This window comes from Aythya marila (assembly GCF_965140915.1).
Source record: "Aythya marila genome assembly, chromosome: 11".
Taxonomy (NCBI): domain Eukaryota; kingdom Metazoa; phylum Chordata; class Aves; order Anseriformes; family Anatidae; genus Aythya; species Aythya marila.
In genome coordinates, this window is record NC_139052.1 from 3,025,898 (window position 1) to 3,046,450 (window position 20,553).

The 20,553-nt window shown below is 36.1% G+C and overlaps 1 protein-coding gene across 1 annotated transcript in view; it reads left to right on the forward strand.

Annotated features, from left to right (window-relative positions):
- UNC13C (unc-13 homolog C) overlaps positions 1-20,553 on the forward strand; it is a 156,078-nt gene that overhangs the window by 49,285 nt on the left and 86,240 nt on the right. The window contains exons 6-8 of the mRNA XM_082769053.1: positions 4,257-4,476; positions 10,320-10,547; positions 16,121-16,262. Coding sequence (XP_082625179.1) covers positions 4,257-4,476; positions 10,320-10,547; positions 16,121-16,262 — 590 coding nt within the window. The remainder of the gene's footprint in view (positions 1-4,256; positions 4,477-10,319; positions 10,548-16,120; positions 16,263-20,553) is intronic.

The window sequence follows — 20,553 nt, forward strand, 5'->3', positions numbered from 1 at the left end:
GAGGGAAAATTCTAGAGAACAGACTTATGTCATGCAATTGGTACTAAATAACATTTTTCAGCTATGTTATAGCTCATACAAAAATATCTGGTTTTAGTGAATAGACCCTAAACTATTGCGCTTTACTGAAAAATGTCTACTAAGCAAACAAAATTCCACTCATAAATATTAATATCTTTTGTGACAACAAATTCAAGTTCAACAATTATATGTCTGCCTTCATGTAAGGACTACCAGTTTGGGACTTTGGATGACTAAGGGTGCAAATAATTTATGGAGTTGGTACTAATTGCTAGAAAATGCAGGATAAGAAAGAATAATATGGACTGCTCCACTGAGTTAAGAAGTACTATTCAGGAAAAGAGGAAGAAATATCAGTGGGACACTTGATGTAAACATTTATCCGCTGATTGTTTTTGATGAAAAGCTAATGAACTATGATCCAGGAGAAACTAAAAGGTAAAAATGTGCCAAAATTATTTTTATGCCATTGTACTCTAATCTCAATTTAATCCAGACCACATGAAGAACTGAGTACTAGAAATAGATTATTCTTAGAAATCTTTAAACAAAAGTATTCAGTGGAAAGTCAGACAACAAAAATAATTTAGAAATATAAAAGTTAGTTTGATGAGGAAAATATAATTTTTACTTCAAAGAACAGATGAATAAGAGAAACCTGTCTTATGCCAGCCCTTGTTAAATGTACTAAAGTAAAAAAAAAAAAGCAAGTGAGTGCTCTTTCTAGGATAGATACAACGACAACAGTACAGGTGGTAAAACTGACTTGCAACATTTAAAACAATGAAAAGCAATACTTTTCTACTTAGTCAGCAAGTGGCCAGTAGAACTTAATACCCTGAGGCATCACCAAAAGAAAAAGTAGGGCAAGATATGAAAACAAAAAGAAGAGATACTTTCAGGGATAAAACAACTCTTCAGATACCAGATCTGATACCAGATACCAGATATCAGATACCAGAACTCTTCACAAAACCAGATGAAATAATAGTCACTGATGAAAGTTAAGAAAGAGTAACTTTGAGCAAGTTATTCCTCTAATTAAGAGTTTTCTGCTTCTTGCTTTTTACTTTTTACTTTCCCTCAACTTTTTCTGGAGTGAATATTAGTGAATCTGGTAGTAGCAGGTTATTTGACTGGTTAAATTAGTTATAGAAACTAGTATGCCTTCAGTATGGAAAATACTTGAACTAATGCTTTTTGTTAAAAATTTCAATGGCACTTACTCAAAAAAATAAATTATGAGGTTAAAATACTGTGAGCTTTGCCACTCGACACTACTGTCCTTCTGGCATATCATGTTCATGGCCACGTTTTTCTGTACATGTATGTTCTCTACTCTGATCCAAGGATGTTTTAAGCACTGTCAAAGTATTAACTTCAGTGAAGCTTAAGCATATGCTTTCTCCTCAGCATCCATTTAATTTCTTTGCTGAGCAAAGATGTAGAGCTGCAACTTTGTGAAAATAATATATAGCTGACATTGAAAAAGTATCTGAAGTAATATATGAGAGATATAAGCTTCATTTGGAAGGATAGGCAGATAAATAAATAACCCTCCTATGTGTTAACAATATTAAATATTGCCATGCATATAATAGATACTTTTAAGTGAAGCAGAGTACTAGCAAAGAAAGCTTATTAACAGTAAAATAAATACAATTCTCCTTTAAAAATGTGTTTTGTTTTATTAACAAGACAGCAGCCTAGAAAGGGAAAGATCATAATCAGCAGCAAAACTGATATTTAGATTGTGTCTTTCTGAAAACTTCATTTATTCTAGGATGTATATTACAAGGCCTATTGAGCTGTGCCATTTCATTACTTACTGCTCTTTCAGAAGCAGATAAAAGTTACTGGCAGAATACCCAAATGATTTATAGCTTATGAAAAATCTGTGAGGCTGAATTAGGGTGAAAAGGTGAGATTTATACTGATGCTACCAGAGTTCAGGAGTGTAAGAGTCATTTGCAAAGAAATATTCAAAGACCTGGTGGTTTCTGCTTTCTAAGAAACACAGTTCCTCAACAAGCAGCATAAATTCACTTTCAGTTATTTTGGAAGTTTTCTTTTTGATCTCCATAGCTAGTAAGCTGTAATATGAGGAGCAGGGGGCCAAAATATGTACAAAGACAAACTTTTCTGTGTTAGGTGGTTGTGACTAGCCCACTCCTTCTTAAACTTCCAAATTAAACCAAAATAGACCTCCCTTTCTTTAAGGAGAGTTACTAGGTAGCTGAGTTTTTAGAAAAGACCAAGAAAATACCACTTGAGAGCAACACATATTTTTTAGTCATTCCTGCTGTAGTAGTTTCTTTTCCTATCTTTACAGTGTACACAGAGGTGCTAGGATCAAATGTCCATGAAATGTCTGATTTCACAGAGAAGCTGTTATTAGAATGTAACTAGCAACCTTAAATCACAGCTATTAAAGCCTAAGCTACTTAGCACCATTTGTTTTCCTTACTTCTAGTGCTTGAAACTACGAACCAGTTGATTTGTAACTACAATGTAATGGTTTTTATGTGGTTGCAAATGTTAATTATTTGATGGTTCTGAGTATGCCATGTTATGCAAATATGTACAAAATAAATCTTTTATTTTTATTAGACAAATTATTAGTAGAGTATCCCATATATTTGAGGGGAGATGCAGGCACATAAACACAAGAACATGTCAACATACTATTAGAGAGGATAATATCTCATATTTGACATGTGCTTACCACAGGTGAAGAAATATTAAAATTATTAAGTCCTAATAATTAGTCCTATTAGTTAAGTCTTAACAAGCACTATAAATGAGTATAATCAGTTGAAAACTGCAGCTACATCCCTTGTGGAAGAAACACATAGATCAAACAATAATGGTTTTATTTTCTTAGTTCCAGTTTAAATTCCTTTTCTGTTTCTCTGACTCCACTCTTAAGCTATTTCTTGTTGTTTAAGGAAGATTAATCCTTTGAGTATATTCATACTCTTAACTGGTATTCTAACCCAGCCATGGTTGGTTTTTTTATATGTAATCAGAACTGTAGCAGTAAATATAAAGTTCATATGAACAAACCACACAAATTCCAAAATGTTTTTCCCCAGTTTGCTACAGCTACACAACCAACATTACTTTGTGTTATATCCACACAAGATCAAGTGATGGCAGAACAGATTTTCAGAAATATCCTACTTCTGACAGTGTTACCTTTTTTCATGTGATTTCTTCCTATCAGAAGCAATCTATCGATTTACAAGGGAACAGGTCTAGAACTTCTAATACATTCATGGCAGCTACCTGTGCATTTAATGAAAAAATGAAGCAAGGTCATAGTTTGGCATACAGTCCAATTGCTGCTTACAGACTGCAGAGTGTTTCTTATTTTCAGTAAATCAACTGGACTTGAAGGACTTGAGAGATCTGGGTGCCTAAAAACAAAGTTTGAGTAAACAAAACAGATCAGTGAGGCTATATAACCCTATGTTTTATATAACACTCCAGTGACTGCTTTGTCAGTTTTCAGCTCATTAAGCATTAAGAAGCTGAGATTCAGGTTGTTTGTAATACTAATCAGTGAACAGCTGGTAATTGCGCTCTTTCTAGAACTGGTCATGGCTGCTATAAGTCAAAAAAATTCAAAGAAATTGGTGGCTGTTTCTAAGAGAATGGATCATTCTTGCTTATTAGGTAAAAATCATCTTGGTTCCTAAAAAGGAAACCAAGAACATGCTACAATGGGAATACAGAACTATAAAATTTAACCTGGTTTAATTCAATGACGAGATTATTCAGACATTAGTATTAAGGAATAGCAGTGTATATAATCAAGGTATATTCTGTGCAGTGTGCCTAAGTCCCCACAGGAGGTGTTTAAATATTGAGAAATAATGTTAGATAACTAAAAAGCATCAGGGAATGCAATGCTAATAATTTTTTTAATTTCTGCCTCAAGACATAAAATAACATATGTAGGGCTCTGTTAATAAAATAATTGACTGAACTGTTTCCAACTTAATTCTCCCATTTCTGTAATCAGTCATAAAGGTCATTCAGACTTCCTTTGTTTTCAAAGGGCAAGAAGAAATGAGTAAATCAGTATTTCACAGATGAACTAATACTTCTATGCATATTCTGATATTACTATTATTAATATTGGAAGTGTAATTACATTCTTTAATTCCAAGTTCACTTGTATGAAGCAGTACTTCAAGTGAAGTCCTGATATGTTTTTTCTCACTCAACAGAAAATACATGTTTTCAAGAAGACATTGCAGGCTTTGATCTATCCAATATCATCAACGACACCTCACAACTTTGAAGTTTGGACAGCTACAACCCCTACATACTGTTATGAATGTGAAGGTCTACTTTGGGGCATAGCAAGGCAAGGCATGAGATGTACTGAATGTGGTGTTAAATGTCATGAGAAGTGCCAAGACCTTCTAAATGCTGACTGTTTGCAGAGTGAGTATTTTCTGTAAATCTAACACTTTGCAGTACATAACACCTTTTGATTTTGTCTGTATGCTCACACATTTTCTGAAATGAAGGGCCAAATTATCAGAAATTAGTGAAGGCATGATGATTTTCTTTGGTTCAGGATCTAGCCAGAAACTAGAAAGTTAATTTTGTTCTTGGAACATGGTGAATGATGCCAGTCAGTTGCAAAATAATGTTTTGTAGCGTCAGTATATTATTTACTTTCCATTGCATATGGCAGCGTCTAGAGCAATATCTTTCATGAAGTTAACATTCTTTGTTTTAACTCAGAATAACAGAAATCTCAAAGCAAAGATAAAGAAAATACTAAGGATACTCTTTGTAGTCATAGTAATATTCTTTCAGCAATCAAAATACCTTCTTAAAATTACCTCTGTAAACCCATACGGTTCATATGTTAGTGGCATAAGAAACAGTGTGACCAGCAGGGCTAGGGAGGTGATTGTCCCCCTGTACTCGGCTCTGGTGAGGCCGCACCTTGAGTACTGTGTTCAGTTTTGGGCCCCTCACTACAAGAAGGACATCGAGGTGCTTGAGCGGGTGCAGAGAAGGGCAACGAAGCTGGTGAGGGGCCTGGAGAACAAGTCCTACGAGGAGCAGCTGAGGGAGCTGGGCTTGTTCAGCCTGGAGAAGAGGAGGCTCAGGGGCGACCTTATCGCTCTCTACAGATACCTTAAAGGAGGCTGTAGCGAGGTGGGGGTTGATCTGTTCTCCCACGTGCCTGGTGACAAGACGAGGGGGAATGGGCTTAAGTTGTGCAAGGGGAGTTTTAGGTTGGATGTTAGGAAGAACTTCTTTACCGAAAGGGTTGTTAGACATTGGAACAGGCTGCCCAGGGAAGTGGTAGAGTCACCATCCCTGGAAGTCTTTAAAAGACGTTTAGATGTAGAGCTTAGGGATATGGTTTAGTGGGGACTGTTAGCGTTAGGTCAGAGGTTGGACTCGATGATCGTGAGGTCTCTTCCAACCTAGAAATTCTGTGATTCTGTGGTTGTAAATACATTTGAGTACACCAGCAATAAGGATTATGCTGAGAGAATATCTGCTATTTCAAGTCATTGTAACAAAGGAATCTTAAAGAATATAGATGGCAAGGTAAAATAAATATTACATACTTGTTAGATGGTCTTTCAGATTTACCTTATGATTACCTTATGAATATTATAGTGCAATTAAAAATGTAATCCTCTTTTCAGAATTGGTTAAATCACTATAGTGGTATCCACAGGGCAGAGGGAAGAACACAAAAATAAGAGGAGTAAATCAGATCTTTTGTAAATACCAAATCATCTATATATACTGGGAAAAAATATCAAGCAGGAAATACTTTGGGACTAGAATTAGGATGAAACAACCTCTTTATCTTTTTCTTTGGACTGGAAAACTAGTTAAAACTCAGCTAGTTCTGAGTATAATAATTTTGTTTCTCTGTGTTTGCATTACCTCTAATTTGGTTGCAGTTTACTTCCTCCTAAGCAAGGGTACAGGAACTGTTTTTAAATGTTCATATTGCCACACTTCCAAAGAGGGGCTGAGCTGTTATTACCACTCAAAACTAGCAAGCCTTTCCTTGGATGTAGTACAACACCTTCAAATGATAATTACAAGTCAATCCCACTTCTCCCACTTCCAAAGAAAGAAACTGCAGCCAAATTGGTAAGAGATGAGCTGTTTTTGTAGGTAACTTAAACACGTACAAGATGCATCTTTCCCTATAACAGCTGAAGTTTGGCTAAAGCTGAAATACACAGAGTAAAATTTTCATCTTTTCCTCAGTTTCACTTATCTGAAACAAATCTCACTCCAGAGTTTCCCTGGCTCATGAATTATTGCCAGCTCCAAAGTACATAAAATTACTTCAGAGAGCTGTATTGCCTTCATAGAATTTTTACAAATATATAAATGATTAGGTTGAGAGAGAGCTGGCAAAAATAAATAGGATTGCAAGTCATTTGTTCTATAATCATGTTGGAAACATTAAACAGCTTAATTTTCAAAGAGTAAACCTCTAGAAGATAAACTATGGAAAAAAAGTATTTGACAGATCCAAAGGCTCCTGATATTCACATTTGTGCACAAAAGTTTTTGAGCATCCTGACATGTTTTTTCATCAGATTTATTATGCAATGAGTTTGAGTATTATGCTACTTTAAACATTTTAAACATAAATGAAACAAGGTATGTGGACTTCAGCGTTCAAGCAAGAAAAAAAAAAAAAAAGAAAAAAAAAGAATTGTCCAGTGCAGTTCGATAAATGGCTATTTGTAAGACAGCTGATGTTAACACACCATAAAGTGAAAGGAATGCATTTCATTGTGGTTATTTTTAGCACAGTCATCATTTTGGCTGACTTATAATCACTAGGACATATTGGCCTCTCAGCTTCTGTAATTTTTTTATTCTTCTATATGTAATGACTACTAATGTAGATTGTAGAAACAAATTACCATCTAAAGCTATTTAGGGTCAATATCTAAGCTTGTTTTAAATTAGGTTTTTAAAAAAGAAATCAGTAGTATATTTGTTAGACTTCTCACCTTCAGCAAGATGCCTCCTTATAGTATTAGGTATAATATTAAATCAATTGATTCCAATCTTGCTAAGTTTGTATTAGTCCCTAGGGTAAAAGGAGCTTGTTAATTTATACCACAAGGTAAGTTACGATATTGTCTTAATTAGTCTGATCAATACTGCATGAAAAAAGCTGCTGATACTGTCAGCAGTAGAAGATGCAAAACCAGTTGTAATAAAAAAATAAATAAATAGTAGAAATAGAAGGCTATGCTGATTTTTCATACTGTCTCAAAAATCAGTAAGAATTTCTGCAGAAATCCACAATTTTCATTCAGAATGTGTCCATGGTTTGTTCCTAGGTTATGATATTATATCTTTAAAAGAAAATGGAAAACGTTGTTTTCATTCATCTTGCAGGAACCACCTGTCTCAATTTCCAGGCAGCTCAGTGATCATCAACTCATGAAATAAAATTACTGGAGAACTCTCCAGATGGTATTTGATTTCATGTTTACATTTAATTTTTTTTGTATTAATTCCTAATTTTAGAGTCCTTGATCTCCTCATGTCTTATGAGGAGAGGCTGAGAACACTTGGGTTGTCTAGTGTTGAGAAAAGGAGACTAAGAGGGTGACCTCATTGCTCCCTACAGCTTCCTGAGAAGGGAAGTGGAGACACAGACGTCAGTCTCTTCTCCCTTGTAATCAATGACAGGACATGTGGGAATGGCACAAAGCTGCCGTCAAAAAATATGATGACATTTAATGGTATTGTAGAGAAGGAACTGAGTTTCCTCTACAGTGAGAACAGCACTAAAATATCTGAATTCTAATTGCAGAGCAAGTTGTTTAACATTTATTTTTTTTTTTAACCATCCATTTAAAAGGAGGAATAATCCTTTGTACCTTTCATGAGCTGTGTTAAAAAGACTAACTAGATAATATTTTCCCAACCTTATGGAAAGGTAATATACTTATTGCTGCTAGTGATGATGACGAGTTTAGTCTCATCAAGAATTGGAATAGAGTGCTTAACACTGCAGGGATTTCAATTTATGCTTTCAATATCTGTAATACCATTCTGACAACAAAAGTCTGATATTTCTTTCCTCATACACACACAAGATAAAAAGTATGGTCATGTTTCTGTAAGTTATTCCAATGCAATGTGTATTGCAGAGACATTGATCAGAAACACTTTAACCTCACAGACAGAGGGCACTTTATAAAGAGAACTGTGAAGTGCCTCTGAGATTGGTTATGACTTTTGGAGACAGAAGACTCTCTACAACTCTCCTGGGAAGAATTATGAATAAAACCTGTAGCAGCATTGTGTCCTTATACTTTTATTTATTTACAGTAAAAGCTGCAGTGGTTTTGAAGTCCCAGACAAATCAGCACCACTGCTTGAGTATTTTATTTGTTTTCCAGAATTATTTTATAGCATAGACCTGACATACCATCATAGGTTAATACAGTCTAGCAGTCATTATCACATAGATAATATACTTTAATCTCTTCTATCATCCTCATATACTTACTGAAATTACTAATAATGAAAATTTTACTGAAGAGTAGAACCTCTCTATTCCATACATATTATTCACCTGAGTGGTTACTCAAGAAGCATTTTACAAAAAGCCATGAAATTTAATAACACAAGCACAGGCATTGGGTTGATTGAGTTTTAATAACACAACTTAATTCCTACTGTTCAGCTTTCTTCTTATGTTTTTTTGACATTTGGTAGTACTGTGAGAACAAAGTGTACTGTCAGGTTGCACTTCAGGTGATATATGGATGATTACCGGCATATCAGCAAAAACAAATGTTGCTCTGTCTCAAAACTGATCCTGAAATACCTGTGTTCCATCATTCAGTTTCTATTGAGACTGGCCTTTTCAGCAAAGAAATGCATTTCTTTGTTGTAAATATATTTATTTTATTTAGGAGGTTCTCTGCTTTCTTCTGCCCTGAAGTTTGCATCTACTAATAGGACTGTATCTTTCTACTTCATAATAGGAAGGAAGGAGACTACAGATCTCTCCCTCGAATCCTACCCCTGGCTTGCAGCTATTAAGGGTAATGCAGGGTAATGCAGATTCACATAATTCTTAGTATGCAAAACTAGATTTCATAAGATTCCCTAACCCCATCAATTTCTTTCCAGAAACACAATTGTTTATGAAACAGAGTATTCTTTCCCTGGCTGGTCCCAGTGCTAGTACTTCATTTTCTTTAATCTATTCAGTTGCAACCTGAATGTCATATCTACTCTATGAGAGACAGGGCACAGAACATCCCAGTGTTAGGACAGAGCTTTTGTGAACCACTTTTGCTCATTCGTTAGGTTTAAAGAATAAGCAACAAAGTGTGATAGACTCTGATCTGGAGTGAGAAAGTCAGGTCAGTGTTACAGAACTGTTTGGCAGTTAGGGTAGTCCCAAATTAATCATAATATTTAAATATATTTTGAATGCTTCCATTAAGTGAATTTATGTGATAATTGCAATTTATATATTTTTTATGAACACTGTTCAAGTAAGGAATGAAAAAACTTTCCTGGAGTGGGGGCAGAGTCAGTAAATACTGAGATGTATCTGGAAGTGGTCAAGAAACTATCTGAAGCTGCTATGCCTGCTCATTAGATTTCCACTGTGGGAGAGCATAGCAGGAATCCAGGTTAATCTCTTTGCTGTCAAACTAAAAAGTCTCTGAAAAATGAGGTGGAAATATTAGCTGGTTTAAACATTGGTTTTGTTAATAATATATTTGTCCTAATGGAACAAGTATGTTTCCTGTATCATCCTACTGTAAAAGGAGAGAGAGAAAGAAATAAAGATATTGCACTGAATTAGAGAAAAAAGAATATGAAATTTGAAAATTATTAGTAAGTGCATTATTTAAATTTAACTAACTAGTAAGAGAGGCAAAGGTCAGAACAGAGTCAGATACTGAACACTTCTGTACACCTTTCTGAAAGAATCAGCATACCTAGCCGTATAAGAAAATTTAGATGTTCTGATGTTTTCACAGTACTGATCAGTACTGGATAGTACTGATTCAACAAATATTTCTGCATATAACATGTAACTGGTTGAAGTTGAATATTAACTTCTCATATCATATCTCAAAGAATAACTATAAGAGTCTTGGTATTATCCACATGAAACATACATCTGCTTTGAGTAGTGCAGTGTGAAAAATTGTCTGGAGAACTAATTGTCTGGAGAAAAAAAAATAACTAAGAAAGCAATATTTTAATAAATGTGTTGACCTTTTCTGTGATTTCAGGAGCTGCTGAAAAAAGTTCCAAACATGGTGCAGAAGATAAAACACAGAACATTATTAGTGCTATGAAGGAAAGAATGAAGATCAGAGAAAAAAATAGGCCAGAGGTGTTTGAAGTGATCCAGGAAATGTTTGATATTTCCAAAGAAGATTTTGTACAATATACAAAAGCAGCAAAACAAAGTGTTTTAGATGGGACATCCAAATGGTCAGCAAAAATCACCATTACAGGTAAATTTTCTTCTAATTTGTGTGATCTAAGAGTTCTTTCCTTCCTAGTCCCCTGGTTCAGGAGTAAGATTCATTGTACTTAGGGCTGGAACTGTATGTTAAACTGTGAATTGGGTGCATCTATAATTGGCTGAATTTGTAACCTCCTAACTGGAAGTGTTTTAAGCAAGAATTGTTGGCAAAAGTACTTTATGTTCCACTTCTCTAGGAAGGAAGATAAGTAAAAGCTCTTGTTCTGTTTCTTCTACCTTCTACTAGTATCTCCTGTGCTTGAGAATTTTTATTCTTTTTTTTTTTTTGCCCCTGATAACAACTTATAAGAGTTAAAGTTCATGACAATTGAAATACTATGAACACTACAGCTCAACAATTTCACTCCCCATTGTTTTGTGATTTATCCATTTTTATTGCCTGAATTAAGGTCAAGCAACTTCTCGCTACTTTATAGAAACTTTCCTAAAATATCTGTTTAAATCAGTTCTTGGTGCCTGATGTTTCACACCTGTAATGTAGGGTAACTTTCCCAATGGATTTTACAAAATATATTCCATATATGTTCTGTAAGACCAAACATATTCACATTGTTACAAAAAATACCTTTTCCAGTTTGTCAGTCCTGTTTACTGGAAAGCTTTAAAGTGCAGAAAGAGTATTTCATCTGGATATGACTTTACAGGTGTCAAATAAACAAAATGATAATAATCTGGAGAGGTAATAGTAGTAATCTTTCCCTGCTGGTGTTTCAGAGATGTATACTTCTAGGTAAATGTTTTGGGTTACAGAAGACTTCGCTAATTCTTTCCTTCACTGGCACAATGATGTATCCATCTTTTAAGGAGGGGGAAAAATAAAAAATAAATAAAAATGTTTTACCCTGTATTTATCCTTTACCCCAAACTTCTTAAGCCAGGCTGCAAGGCATTTGCTGCAGTCAAGTTTTATGGGTACTTTATAGGTGAAGTTTTTACTATGCTTCTCATCAGGAGCAGCAAGTAGGGTATAATTTCCCCTGTGTATTTTCTACTGTTAGGTCATCTTCTGCAGTGCAGCTATTGCAAGCAGCATTTGTGCCTGAATATTTGGTTCTGCTCTGAGAAAGCATCCCACAAGCATAGTTTTATACTTTCATAAAGCTCAGCTACTTTCATATCAGGCCTACCGAGTCAAAAGGGAAAATAAGAAAACATCTCTTTTCTTTCTCCTTTGCTGCCATACCTGAAAGAATAAAAAATTGATGGGGTCTTTGTGACTTGAAGCTTGACATCGGAAATAAGTGTTCCACAGGCCACACAAATATCTTCTGTTATTATAAAATGGATTTTGTGTCTTCAGTTTTGAACCTTGCTTTGTTCATATCACTTTCACACAGCTGGTACAGGAACAGAAGTGAGTTGGACAGGTGAAGCTGTGATCAAAATACAGTATTTTGGCTCAGAAAAAAAGCTAATGGCTTTGTCACAATTGCAAGTCCCAAAAATGTAGTTCATATTACATTTTAAGTGAACTTTTGTACATTTACTCTAAAATACCCCTTAATACTTTCCAACAGTTGTACTACAATATTCACCATATTCCTTGGTATACAGCACAAGTATTAATAAATAGGACCAGAAGTGCCAGTATGTGCTGCAAGAAAACCCCAAACATTATCAAGGGAAGTATGCTAATAACTGGAGAAACAGGTTAGACTTGGGGTCTCCAAAGTTGGGTTTGTGTGCATTGGGGTGCTTGAAGAAAATAGTAGAACTAGTATTTTTTTAATCTAAGAGATAAGAAAGAAATTTAATTTTACTAATATTTAATATACAGCTTGACACTGGCACTGGGCTGATTCAGTCCATGTGGGAGAGGCACCTGTGTAAGGCAGGGTACAAACACAAAGAGTCCTGGGCAAAGAGTGGGGATTCCACAGCACAGAGGGCTGCTCAGTGTCACCCTCACTCATTCATTCACTTTCATCATATTCTGACATAGTGTAGTTTATGTGTTCAGATAAACGGGTTTATGGGTTATATTATCTAGTTTTAACCAAACTAATCATCACAAAATGGAAAGTGGCTCAAAAAGTTTCCTGCAAAGAAACTGCATTTTGAAGGTAATGCTAATAATATGAGCACAAATAAACAAAACAAAATGCCTTCTTATCTAATGATCTAATCAGTTCTAATCAGCAGTGTCTACAGTCATGTGATACTGAATCCAGCACTCTAAAAATTTCATTAAACTTTATGATGAATTTTTAGAAGCCTCTTTGAAGGTTTCTAACTCAATTGCAAAAATAAAAAATCCACATACAGAAAAGCTTGTTCTTCCTGACACAGTAAAGATGGTTAAAATAACATATGGAAAAACATGGAGACAAACTAAAATGCATTCCTTTGTCAACAAATACAGTTGGAAGATGCACAGAAAACATTGCTGAAGGTTTGAAGAAACAAATAGAAAAAATTAAACAGTGTAAGCAGTTTGCTTTAGAGTTGGCTGAAAACAGATACTTCTAACATGTCTCAGTGTGTAACACTTGCTAGAATCCATTTCAATAATAAAATAATGAATTACTTTTTTTTTTTTTTTTTTTTTTTCCTCTGTGAGACTCTAAAGGAAAGATGTACCGGAATGAGTATATTCTCAACAGTAAAAAACTTCCTTAATAAAAAGCAAAGTCTTGTGGAAAAATTGGCAAGTGTAACCAGTGGTGGAATGGTTATATTAACTAGATTTAAAAAAAAAAAATGGATTCTGAGGAAAGGTTACAGAAATAGCACAAACTATATATTGTTATTGCTCCTTCTTCTGTTATTGCAGCAAATATTATGGAGCCAGAAATGCACCAAGTGCTACAGGCTGTCATTGGTGTGGTTAATTTTATAAAAGCAAGACCTTTAAATAGACTCCTTATAATACTTATTAATGATATGGCAATGACCACAAAAATCCCAGTTATTTCATGACAGAGCACATAAACAAGTTCTTAAACTTAAAGATGAGTAAGAAATTTTTCTCTTACAAAAAGACAAGAATTCCAAATTTGTTGACTTCTTCCATTATGAATTTTTTGTTTTTGTTTTTCTTCCCAAAAAATAAACACATTTAAACTATCTTCTCTGGACAAAGGTGACATTTTAATATTTCATTAGAATGGAAACATTTTTTGAAAGTGCTATTGAAAGAACATTTTGAAAACAGATATTTGAAAATGTTTCCATATAGACTTTGCTGCTAAAAGTGTCACCTACCAAAACTCTCATCTGTACTCTTAAAAAACATGGATGCAGAATTTTCTACTTTGTTAAAAAAATTTCCAAATGAGGGTTTACAATGTGCTTTGAACCTACTTGGTAAAAATGCAAAAATGCAAAAATTTAGTTTAGTTAGTTTGCAAGAACTGATTGACATCTGGAAAAATGCATGGCTGAATTTCAACAAAACCCTTTGCATAACTGGTGGATAGGACAGAAAAAATATGTCATGGTTTAGTAAGTGTTGCACTTCTTCCATTTGGATTTATGTTTCTTCTTCATGAGATATGTTTTTCAGCTATGGCAGCCATTAAATCAAGTACCAAAATAAACTTGATTTAAAACCAGATCTTAAATCACTATATCACAAACTGTTAAATCAAGATTTTCTTTAATAATGAAACATATTCAATCACTTTATTCTCACTAAAAATATTAATGATAATTTCTGAGATAACAAAAGTATTTTGCACCATTAATAACAAAAACTATTTAGAACATTGTTTCATCTTTTTTTTTTTTTAATTTCTACTTCTGTGCATGTTTTTTAATGTAATTAAAATTATAATTAAAATAATATTATTTGTACAGTGCTACATGCCTATACTTTTTAAAAGTAAATCAACAAATATATAGATTGGGGTTGTGTGCTCAAAAAAATTATACAATAGTACTATTATATTTCATGGCAGTTTTTGGTATATGAGGAAGACTTGTTGGGAGATGGACTTCCCATTTCTATTGCTGAAATGGAGAACTGACATTCAGGAGGGGAAGGAGAAAAGCATTTGGCAAGCGGACTGTGAATGAAATATTCTGTGAGAGTTTTTGTGTGTTTTGTTAGCTATGCATGGCTCTGTTGTCCACACTAAAGTCCAATTGTCTTTGAGTCAGTACATAAACTGTCAATGGAGCTGAGGAATAACAGATATGTGCCAGGAGAAACCTTGGGAAAATATGAGATTGTTCATCAGATGGACTGTGAAAAATGGAGGCCACTCTGAAGGTGATGGGACCGTGCATGAAGCTCAAAAGCATAGTTGTTGAATTGTGTGACAGTCACCAAACTTTGAGGACATGGAGAGGTGTGTGAAGGAAAATATTTAAATCATATTCATGCTTTTAGTTCTACCTCTAGGATGCCTTGTGTTCAGGCCAGTATAATAGCTAGCAATTCTGTAAGAAATTTTCGAGGAAGAGTAGATTTGCAGTGAATGGGGAAGATGAGATGATCTAGTTTGTTCATAAGAGTTAATCTGTTCAAGAATGAGGTGTGTAAAAAGTAACAAACTTCAGATTTTTTTTCACTGAAGTCAGCAGATGTGACTGGAACCACATGTGTAGCTGATACACTGAGTAAGAAGGTGCCATTTTTATGTATTCGTTTTTCAGAGCATGCTGAAGGAGCTTCATCATCCACAATGATTGACAACAGAGAATATTTATTAAATGCTACCACTGAGATGTATTAAATAATATGTGCAAAATAATAAAACCTAGCTATGCTGATTTTAGGGCCACAGCAAGTGTTTTAATGGCAGTTCTCTGGGTTTGGTAGGCTGCTATTTGTCAATTTTGCTTTTTCTTGAGATTTTTGTTTTTACTAATTATGATGAAAAATCAAATTAGGTGTATTTATGTTTGCTACAAATAGCCTATACACATTACCTATATACACACATGAACTGTCATTTATACTTAGTACTTAAACAGTTGATAACAACTGATCTGAACTGTCATCCTGTCTATGGTAGAATGGAAACTATTGTGAAAATGCTCATAGTTTCTCTTTCACATGAGAAAGAGAAATTACAGTCAGGACCATGTTTCTCATGACTAGTTTCATAACCCATTGTGCAGATTTTTGAAGGTCTGGGGATTTTCATTTTGAATTTCTTTTGATCTTTGTGATTTTATTTATTTATTTATTTTGGGGAAGAAAAAATAAAAGAAAGAAAATTTTATTCAGGATATCATCTGGCTCAAGCCGAATTACACATCAGTATTATTTTGCTGTGATGATGAAATCAAAGTTCAAGAAGAGTATCTGTATTATACATGGCAAGAAAAATATTTGTTTTGTGCTTTGTCCTGAATCTAAAATTATTAGCCTATTAAACAATATTTATAGATTGTATTCAGTCCAGAACAGTAGTTAGAAAAACCTTATCTATCTCCGGAGCAACAGAAGCTGGGAAAATTGACCTAGAAAGCTTTGTTTCAGCAGCCCTCATTCTGAGGTCTTTGTTTCCTGTTGCTGCTGTCACCACCTCATTTATTTCTTGGCAATGAAGACTTATGAGGGCTAAAGCACATTTTCTCCTTTTGTTGCAGTGCTTTGTGCTCAAGGCTTACAAGCTAAGGACAAAACTGGCTCAAGTGACCCCTATGTTACCGTGCAAGTTGGCAAAAATAAGCGGAGAACAAAGACTATTTTTGGAAACTTGAATCCAGTATGGGATGAGAAGTTCTATTTGTGAGTATAGACGATGATATTGTTTCTTGCATTTTTAACTTATATTTTAGGTGATATAATGTTATCAAGTGAAAAACTTACCTAATTTGAAAGCATGTTTTCTATACTATGCACATATATAGCATTAATAAAACAGCTCTGACTGGGGAGAGCATACAATTTTGTTATAACTGTATCAATAGTATTCATAGATCTCATATTTGTTGAGGAATCTATTTTTGGTGTCTATTCTAATTTTGTAGGGAACTTCAGTAACAAATTGTTTGGACTTTAACCTTAGATGTTATAAATGCATTCCTGTGCCTCAGACACTGACCATGAAAGTTAAATAAATAAATAAATACAAATTATTCAACAGTATAATTAACATAGGTGAAAATGAGGCACTTCATAATATCTGGTACACTTTAGACTCTGGGCTGGGTTGTTTGTAATAGTTCCAAGACTGAGTGTTGTCAGATCTGAAGAGTCTTGTAGGATCCTTCTGTCTCATTTCCTTGGCTACAGCCCCAGAACTGAAAATGATATCATTTTTTGTCAGCACATTACAGAAGTTCATCCCTGACCACAGAGTAGATGTTTCAATCTGAAATATGTTTACTAAGGTTTGAATATGTTTTCATGCCAATTCTAACTCTGGCAATGCTCTCAGAACTTCTTTCAGAAAGAGATATTACAGTACAGGAAATTCCAGTTCACTTATACTATAATGTTCCTTTCCTTTAAATATTGCTTTAGGATACAACGCGTTCCTGACTGAGAATGGTACCAATCTGATAATAATGTCATTTTTTTTAATGTTATTCCCCTACATGTATCATAAGTATTTCAGCATGTATTCTTTTCTCAGCTTGATTACTATGTGTCACAGTATATGATGTGCATTTAACTGCTATTGTCAAAGTCAATTAAGGATTCTGAAAAGCTAATATAAGCCCTAGATTTTGTTTAGAAAATTTTGTGTGAAATTATTTTTTGTGTGCCTGTTTATTTTGGCAGATTTTTTATATTTTTCAGAAAAGCTCTAGTCTACCCTGAAAGTACCCTCAACAGTATTATCAGATAAAATCAATAGACATTATATGGAAGGTGTGTGAAAACAGTAGTATAGTAAATTGTGAAAAGCTATTATAATAATTTTAAAAGGATATACAATTCCAGGGTTCAATAGAACACAGCCTTATTTGAATTCTTACTGAGAATATATGCAAACTGGTAACACATTACAATAGTCTAACCTGTGGAACTTTGTTATGTATGTCTATTAATCTTATGCCTAACAGTGTTACTCAAAACTGAGTGTTAATTTGATACAACTTTATCTGATGAAACCTTGTATTGGTGATGATAAAAGGGATATATCATTTTTATTAGCATCCATGAATTTATGAAGCAGTAACAGAACAGTTTAGGATCCTGCAGACTGCCCAGGATTCAGGATCCAGGATTCAGGATCTATGGTTAGTCACCATGTGTAAAAGAACATTTGAAAAATAGCCAATCACCACAAAACAAAATAGTTGTCTTCGGGATATAACATTGATTCCTTTCCTTTTCCTTTTTCCTTTCACAAGGAAGACAGTATTTCTCATTATTCCTTAGGGTTCAGTCATTTGAAATTATCTTTGTCTTCTTCAAGAAGGTGGAATGTTGTACCATGAGAGATGATCTCCTTGTCATGTAGCACAATGGCGATTTTCACTTCTCTGTTCTTTGACTGAAATCTGCTGCCTTTTGATTGCAGTGGTTATCATTCCCGTTGTGAGTTTGAAAGAGGTATAACCCTAATTGCCTCTTCTATTTGTCTGAGAAATGGTACTAAGTAACCCAACTATACTAAACAATGTATGTCCATTCCTTACACAGATTCAAAGGCCAGTACTAGAAATGAAGTCAATTCAAAAAAAAAACCACTCATAAACTTCTTACAGGCTACCTGTATGTAGATCATGTTTTCTTTTTCGATTGTATTACTCCAGTAGATGTTGAAGTGTCATATCTTATTGAATGACTGTGAGTAAAAAAATGCAGAACTGCTTTCTTGAACTTAATTGTATGAGTTGCATAATATCAAGAGTTGGATGAGCAAGTCAGCAAACTTGGTATGAAGTTCTACATTTATTTCATAGAATCATAGAATATCCTGAGTTGGAAGGGACCCTTAAGGATCATCAAGTCCAACTCTTGACACCGCACAGGTCTACCCAAAAGTTCAGACCATGTGACTAAGTGCACAGTCCAATCTCTTCTTAAATTCAGACAGGCTCGGTGCAGTGACCACTTCCCTGGGGAGCCTGTTCCAGTGTGCAACCACCCTCTCTGTGAAGAACCCCCTCCTGATGTCAAGCCTAAATTTCCCCTGCCTCAGCTTAACCCCATTCCCGCGGGTCCTGTCACTGGTGTTAATGGAGAAAAGGTCTCCTGCCTCTTGACAACCCCTTGCGAGGAAGTTGTAGACTGTGATGAGGTCTCCCCTCAGCCTCCTCTTCTCCAGGCTGAACAGGCCTAGTGACCTCAGCCGTTCTTCGTCCGTCTTCCCCTCCAGGCCTTTCACCATCTTTGTAGCCCTCCTCTGGACACTCTCCAACAGTTTCATGTCCTTTTTATACTGTGGTGCCCAGAACTGCACACAGTACTCGAGGTGAGGCCGCACCAGCGCAGAGTAGAGCGGGACAATCACCTCCCTTGACCTACTAGCGATGCCGTGCTTGATGCACCCCAGGACACGGTTGGCCCTCCTGGCTGCCAGGGCACACTGCTGGCTCATATTCAACTTGCTGTCTACCACGACCCCCAGATCCCTCTCTACTAGGCTGCTCTCCAGCATCTCATCGCCCAGCCTGTACTTGCAGCCAGGGTTTCCCCGTCCCAGGTGCAGGACCCGGCACTTGCTCTTATTGAACTTCATGCGGTTGGTGATCGCCCAGCTCTCCAACCTATCCAGATCCCTCTGCAAGGCTTTTCCACCCTCATTCGAGTCCACAACTCCTCCAAGTTTGGTGTCATCAGCAAACTTGCTCAAAATACCTTCTATTCCTACATCCAGATCGTTTATAAAAATATTGAAAAGTACCGGCCCTAAAATGGAGCCTTGAGGGACCCCACTGGTGACCGCCCGCCAGCCTGACGCAGCCCCATTTACCATAACCCTTTGGGCCCTGCCTGTTAGCCAATTGCTCACCCATCGTATGATGTTTTTATTTAGATGTATGGTGGACATTTTGTCCAGTAGGATCCTATGGGAAACCGTGTCAAAAGCCTTGCTGAAGTCCAAAAAAATCACATCAGCTGGTTTCCCTTGGTCCACCATACGGGTGATCTTATCATAAAAGGAAATCAGGTTAGTTAGGCAGGACCTACCCTTCACAAACCCATGCTGGCTGGGACCAATGACTGCTTTGTCCCCCAGGTGCGCCTCAATAAGTTCGAGAACCATCTTCTCCATCATTTTACCAGGCACTGACGTGAGACTGACAGGCCTGTAATTGCTAGGGTCTTCTTTCTGACCCTTCTTGAAAATCGGCACAACATTTGCCAGCTTCCAGTCTACCGGGACCTCTCCAAATTCCCAGGATCATTGAAAAATAATTGAGAGAGGTTCCGCGATGACGTCCGCCAGCTCTTTCAGCACCCAGGGATGAATCCCATCCGGACCCATGGACTTGTAGGGATCCAGGTGGAGTAGCAAATCCCGCACACGTTCAGGGTCGGTTGGGAGTTTGTCATCCCCACCGTCCCGGTCCTCCAGCTCAGGGCACTCTGGGTCCCGAAGCCCATCATCGGCATTGAAGACAGAGGCAAAGAAGGCATTAAGCGTCTCTGCTTTGCCTATGTCATCGTCTGTGAGGAGACCTTCCCTATCAAGGAGCGGCCCTATGTATTCTTTAGTTCTCCTTTTTCCATTCACATATCTAAGAAAACCCTTTTTATTTTCTCTCACAGACACAGCCAGCTTCAACTCTAGGTGTGCTTTGGCCACACGAACTTTCTCCCTACAAACACGAACAGCATCCCTGTATTCTTTCCATGACACCTGGCCCTCCTTCCAGTAGTGAAACACTCTGTTTCCGCCTAATCTCCATTAGAATGTTCCTGGTCAGCCACGCCGGCCTCCTGCCCTGCCTGCCTGACTTGTGATATTTAGGAATTGCCTGATCTTGTGCTTCTAGGAGGCATCGCTTAAAGAATGACCAGCACTGGTGGACATCGAGGCCTTCAAGAGCAGTTTCCCAGGGGACCTTGCTGACTAGTTCCCTGAGCAGCCTGAAGTCCGCTTTCCCCATATCTAGGG